General features: G+C 37.5%; 1 protein-coding gene and 1 long non-coding RNA gene across 3 annotated transcripts in view; one reads left to right on the top strand and one right to left on the bottom strand.

Annotated features, from left to right (window-relative positions):
• The window catches only part of LOC116707229 (uncharacterized), a 13,875-nt gene that overhangs the window by 6,607 nt on the left and 159 nt on the right, over positions 1 to 7,109 (top strand). The window lies entirely within an intron of this gene.
• Positions 1 to 7,109, bottom strand: part of trappc14 (trafficking protein particle complex subunit 14) — an 18,526-nt gene that overhangs the window by 4,925 nt on the left and 6,492 nt on the right. For both annotated transcript variants that reach the window (XM_032544446.1, XM_032544447.1), the window contains exons 5-8: positions 6,789 to 6,909; positions 5,162 to 5,309; positions 2,987 to 3,048; positions 1,810 to 1,982 (exon numbers count right to left, since the gene is read on the bottom strand). In XM_032544446.1, the coding sequence (XP_032400337.1) occupies positions 1,810 to 1,982; positions 2,987 to 3,048; positions 5,162 to 5,309; positions 6,789 to 6,909 (504 nt within the window). The remainder of the gene's footprint in view (positions 1 to 1,809; positions 1,983 to 2,986; positions 3,049 to 5,161; positions 5,310 to 6,788; positions 6,910 to 7,109) is intronic.

The raw sequence follows: 7,109 nt of genomic DNA on the forward strand, positions 1-7,109 counted from the left end.
AGTAAATAAGTCAGATGCTTATTAAAGTGCATTATTTTTGCTAATATTTCAGAACCACATCCAACTTCACATGTAAAAGCAAATACAACTTCATAGGTAACTTTGTTAATGTTGGAGTTTTAAATAAATCTTCCTGGATCTCAAAGTCATCTCTGGCTCAAGTTCTTACCGGACACCCTACAGCCGGCCAGTGTTTCAGTAGCCACTTTTTACGAGCCTATTGCCTACAATGAACACTGTTACACTTTTTGAAACTATTACGTGGGGTTGCATTTCGGCAAAAGTTGAGTCGGTTTCAACTCTTTGCCACAAGCCTGCTGTTTTTTGTTGTTGTTTTTTTCGTGTCCACTCCTGCAATAAACACCCATTTTAAAAGAATGAAAAGACCGTTTTTGCCTAAGCGTCCGACGGCCGATGCAGGCTGTCTAATCGCGGCCTTAATCAATGGCTGTGTTGCTGATGAAATGTCATTTACACAGGAGTCACATGAGTTAGTGGCCCGCACTGTGAACAGATCAGATGTTGACTCTAGAAATGATTAACACAACACTAAATCTAATCTGATCTGCCTATCAGAGTGCTGAATAGTTTTCTGTTGCATTGTTGTCTATGAATCAACACTGACTTTACATTGCATTTAGCTCTTATTTTCATGCCTTGAGTTGTTGCTAACATGCCCACTATACAATAATCTTTGCTCTGTTATTCTACAATAACAATGCAAAGACTAAAGCAAGCAGCAGGACATCTTAAGCTGATCTTTAAAAAGGCTCAGTCTGTCTGTTATTTTCCAACCCAGCGTAAAGGTGGGAGGACAGGTGCAAACAGATGTGAGCTTCATTAAAGCAGAGTCAGCTCAAAGCCACGTATTACAGGACTTAAATATTTCTAAGATCAGAGCCACGTGAAGAGACTGCCTGCTCCTTAGTTAGTCGTGGTGAATCAGTATTACCGTACTGAGAAACGTGCTGATGTCTTCTGAAGCCTGTACTTAAAGAGACCGATTACATACTGTTTTCAGGTTTATACTTGTATTTTGGGTTTCTACTAGATATGTTTACATGTTCCTGAGCGCCTCCCATTGAAATGTCTCCCTGGAGCCAGGACACAAGTACAGAAATTAATTACTTGATTACTTTGTCTTTCTAGTACTTGCAAAGGTAGTCTGTGAACTTAATCCAGTGCAAATCTGCCATGTGTGTACATTTTCCATTAAAAAAAACATTCTACCACATATTACCTGGCATATTTGGCCAAACACAGAGGTTGTGTGATAATATTAGTCCCGTGTAAATCAGCATCTGTGATTCGGCATTGTATTGGCTGCCTTGGCTATTATTATTATTATTATTATTATTATTATTACCAACTAATGAAACCATTGACAGCATAAGTGGGGGACAATATCAGTAACACACAGACTTTGCTAATCCCGAAAAACAGACATGGGGGTTGTCTCTAAATCACAAGGTCCCCTTGTATTACTAGTCTTGAGCCGGTATGAGATTCTGACGGTGTGATAACCTTCAGAAAAAATATCAGTTTTACGGTATTGCAACTACAGCTTTAAAATTGATTATTATGAAATGTCTGGTTAAAAAAACAGAAATACATTATTAAAATATTTTCTTTTCAAACACACTACACACTGGTAAGGAGAGGGATTTCTAAACTGCACTTTCTGTCCTTCTCGACTCATAAAACACACTGCGGTACACCTTGAAACCGGTCCATGCCTACTAGTCCCCTACGAATAGGGCATAGGAGGTTAGAAAGAGAGACTTTGTGATGGTACAGCCTGCTACTCACAGTCAGAGTTCCAGATCAGACGGACGGCCAGGAAGTCCTGCAAGTTGTTGAGCAGGGTGTATTTTACCCAAAAGGGTTCCAGAGGCCTGACAGCGCGAGGACAGGAAGCTGTCATCACCAGCCGAGGACGATCCAAGCGGATACTGGGCAGCGCGTAACAACTAGAGATGTATCTGGAGGGAAGGGAAAGTAGCATTTGAATTTCCTTTTAATAGACCTTAGACATTTATAGACATTTTCATTCATCATCATGGGCAAAAATTGCATTTTTCAAGGGGAAATAATTAATACAGCTGAAATTGTACAGAGGAACCCTTACTACTATTATTAGTGTAGCATGTACTACTTAAAAGGGGACAAGTGTTTTAACCACAATCTTTTTCTAAGGCATTTTACTGTTCAAATTTAACTGTCATTGCCGCAGGACTATAACGTCCGCTGGAAAGACTGTGACCTCACAGTGCCCTGTACGTGGCTCACTGTTAGCTTATTCCCGCTAAACTAAACTGCCATGGCAGCTGTAGACGTATTATAGGTAATGGAGAAATGCAGCCACTGGACCAAACCACTCAAAGATATGGAGGGGGGGGACTCAAAATGCTTCTAAACCTAAAACTATTGCCCCATTTCCATTTGTATTGTGTTACTACTTACAAAATAATTTTAAGTATATATCATTATATTATTTGGTGGTAGGGAATTGAAAATTGTATGTATTATGATTTTCCTTTTTTTTTTTTTTTGCAAAGACTTTTAAAATCTTTTTCCTGCAATCAATATTTTTTATCCTTTTTTAACCAATGATTCACCTTAATATTTCAACCAACCAGGAAGAAAATCCATGTTAAAACTTCAGATGGGGTATGTGTTGTTCGCCTATGCCCATGTTAAAAGCCTAAGTGGAGCAAATATTGTTAAAAATGGCTCAGTTGCATGTACTTTGGAACTAGTTCACCAAAATGGAATAGAGTCTAATAGTTTAATCCTATCAGTTATGATCATCTATCACTTGCACCTATGTAAATTTCCTGCTCCAACATCTCCACAATGAAGGTGTCACCCTTTAATCCAAAAACTAATAATTTTATTACATTGTTTTTAAAGCACTCTCACTGCATAACATTCTAGTAAAAACTTGCCAAAGCGGCTACATTCCAAGTATTAAGTAGTTGTTTACCTTGTTAGAGGCAGAGTTGGAGTGTACCATTGTAACACAGCCACCAACGGGACTTCCAAACCCTACAGAAATGTATACAATACATGTATTAGTTCATGGGAAAAACTAAAACTATTAAAAACACATGAGTGAGCCACACTGTTACAATGGGTGACATGTTCCTCTATCACCATGAACACACACACACACACACAGTCCTGCCGACACATACTCACTAGAGTAAATTGGATTAATCCGCTGCTGAAAATAGTCCCCACCATGTCACATTTGCTTGTAACATTTGTTAAAAAAACTTCTGAGCATTTAAAAAATGAAAATATTAGATATATTGTAATATATATTATATGTGGTGTGTATATATTATATATAGATATATATGTGTTGTTAATATTATTTGTGTGTGTGTGTATATATTATATATATATATATATATATATTATTGTGTGGTATATATATTTTTGTTTATATAGATATATGTGTATATATATATGTGTATATATATAATATGTGTATATATATATTATGTTATATATTATATAATGTGTATATATATATATATTATGTGTATATATATGTGTGTATATATATATATAATTATGTGTATATATATGGTGTAGATATATTGTATATATATGTGTATATATATATATATATAGATATATATATATAGATATATATTGTATATATATATATATATGTAATATATATATATATATATAATATGTTATATATAATATTATATATATATGTTATATATATATATATATAGTATTGTATATATATATATATATATTATTAGATATTATTATATGTGTGTATATATATATGTTAATATATATATATATTATATATATATATATAATATATATGATCTGGGGACGTGGAGGCCATTTGAGTACAGCGAACTCATTGTCATGTTCAAGAAACCAGTCTGTGATGATTCAGCTTTGACATGGCGCATTATCCTGCTGAAGTAGCCATCAGAAGTTGGGTACATTATGGTCATAAAGGGATGGACATGGTCAGCAACAATACTCAGGTAGGCTGTGGCGTTGCAACGATGCTCAATTGGTACCAAGGGCCCATGAGTGCCAAGAAATATTCCCCACACCATGACACCACCACCACCAGCCTGAACCGTTGATACAAGGCAGGATGGATCCATGCTTTCATGTTGTAGACGCAAAATTCTACCCTACCATCCGACTGTCGCAGCAGAAATCGAGACTCATCAGACCGGCAACGTTTTTCCAATCTTCTATTGTCCAATTTCGATGAGCTTGTGCAAATTGTAGTCTCAGTTTCCTGTTCTTAGCTGAAAGGAGTGGCACCCGATTGGTCTTCTGCTGCTGTAGCCCATCTGCCTCAAAGTTCGACGTACTGTGCGTTCAGAGATGCTCTTCTGCCCACCTTGGTTGTAACGGGTGGTTATTTGAGTCACTGTTGCCCTTCTATCAGCTCGAACCAGTCTGGCCATTCTCCTCTGACCTCTGGCATCAACAAGGCATTTCCGCCCACAGAACTGCCGCCCACTGGATGTTTTTTCTTTTTCGGACCATTCCTGTAACCCTAGAGATGGTTGTGCGTGAAAATCCAGTAGATTAGCAGTTTCTGAAATACTCAGACCAGCCCTTCTGGCACCAACAATCATGCCACGTTCAAAGTCACTCAAATCACCTTTCTTCCCCATACTGATGCTCGGTTTGAACTGCGGAGATTCTCTTGACCATGTCTACATGCCTAAATGCACTGAGTTGCCGCCATGTGATTGGCTGCTTAGACATTAAGTGTTAACGAGCAGTTGGACAGGTGTACCTAATAAAGTGGCCGGTGAGTGTATGTTTGGGAGCTGTTTTAATTTCTTGTGAAGATATTGTGTAACACAAAGGTAACATCGAGAAAACAATACACATACATAATTACAGACAGTGACAGACAATATATAAAGTAGTTATGTTAAATGTTGGCATGATTTAACATTGAATGTACAAATTGTAAAAAAAAGTAAAAAAGTAGGACCTTTTTTTTGTCTACATTATGCTTATTTTCCGGTTCATACTTTTATTTTGGGTTTCTACTAGAAAATAAAAAAAGATGAGATGTTGACCTCATTGAGACCGAGCAATTTAATAAAATAAATAAATATAGGAAGCAGCCTCCGTTATGTCTTCTCACCTCACTGGAGTCCTCCTCTGCTGTGTCCTGTAGCTGCAGCTGGAACAGGAAGTTCTGCTCTTCCAGGGCGCTGAGCATGCTGGGTAAACGCGATGACTCGCTGTCCATCCGATAGAATGAAGCCACAGTGACCTCAGCTGATTGGTGGCTTTAGTGTGAAGTTGAAATAAACAGGTGTTTGTGAGGAGACTTTAAAGTTTGCTGCAGTCCGCAGCGGCAAAACAAGCTACAGTGTAAGTTAACAGGGCAATTGTCCAGCTTGTTTTTACATTCACAAAAGTGCTTGTTTTGCCACTGACAGGCTTAGATTCATATTAACATATAAAATATATGGGTTTAATAATCATCTAGTGAGTTATGTTGGGTGTGGTATAAAAAGGAAAACTAAAATATGATCATTTATAGTAGGGCTGCTTGATGTTGGAAAAAACTGACATTGCGATATTCTTTTACTGTGATATATACTGCAATATGAAAAAAGACATTTTTACAAGATGACATAAATACCTATTTGGAAAAAATAAATTATTCTTGACTACTGGCAGGATTTAGTTGGAGAGTGCACCTACACAGAAAATGCAAATTAAAAGGAACTTTTCTTATGTGAACCATTCTTTGATGAACTTTAATGCCATACCATTGTATTCATATAATACTATCAGTCCAGGCTAAAGTGAATATTAATGCATGCATGTTGCTTCCTCTAAATTTCAGGTTGTGGTCGACAAGCGAGGCCAGCTTGCTTGTTAGATAAACTGATCAACATTGTGATTGGTGGTTTGCTGTGCATGCAGAGCCTGCATGTCACGCACTAGCAACAACCGGTGTATCCAAGAACACTTAAATCAGCGTAAATTACGTTACATCAGGCACAGACTGCTGTTGTAGATTAGTGTTACGTTTCCAGCGCCGCGGCTCCAAACCGTAACGTTAGTTGGGACGGACGCCTTGTTTCTTTAGGCTAACTATATTAGCTTTAGCATGGCTGGTAGCAGCTTTCTGCGGGGGGAAATGGCCGGGAGATGTCATGATTATGTTGCATTTAGACTTCGTCTTTGCAGAAAACATAAAACACTGACCACTGAACATGAGTGAGGAAATCATGAAGCAGTTTCTAACATTAGCTTAGTGCACTATCTAAACTAAATAGTTATTGTTATATTCTTTAGTCTTGGCTCAACCAGTACGGCCCGGAACTGTCTGTGTGCGTTGACTCTGTAAAGGCCATAAACTGACTTTTATAAATTAAAGTTACTTTGTCCAGTCGTGCTTATTGTAAAAAAAAAATAGATTAAAATGAATAACAAAACTGCTTCAAGAAATGGCATATTTGCGAGGGCTGACGCTTATTTGGCAGAGGCTAAATATTACCCGCAGTGGGGTTTTAGGACTAAATGGAATGCTGGCCTTTCTAGTGTTAAAACACACACTCCGTTCTTGATAGAGTACTCTTTGAAAATGAAACATTGTGGGCTGTAGTAACAGCAGAATGTGAGAATGTTCAGTATGTATAAACATTGTGCATCAGCCCAGCTGGTTATTTGTGTGTGTGTGTGTATACGGTACTTGGACTAAAAGCTCCCCTGCTTATGGACAGAGAGTATACAGTACATTACAGTGATCTTACCAGACATTGTCAACTATGAGAACTGAACCATCGGGCATCATGGGGAGGTAGGACAGGTTATAGTTAGGAAGGATCTTCACATCTCTGACACACACCTCATCCTGAGAGCTGCAGTTCAACACTGAGGACCGAGAAGGGAGGGAAAATGTTGATAATAAAGAGGTGTGGTTTACCTCATAGGCTGTGTATTTGTGTTACATTAACTAGGTCACATAACAGAAGATATTGTAATATGGCATAAGTATTATGTAAGTATTTTCTTGAACAGAAAACATGGATCTGATGCGAAGCTACTATATATATATATATATATATATATAT

Source organism: Etheostoma spectabile, chromosome 19 (genome assembly GCF_008692095.1).
Source record: "Etheostoma spectabile isolate EspeVRDwgs_2016 chromosome 19, UIUC_Espe_1.0, whole genome shotgun sequence".
NCBI lineage: Eukaryota > Metazoa > Chordata > Actinopteri > Perciformes > Percidae > Etheostoma > Etheostoma spectabile.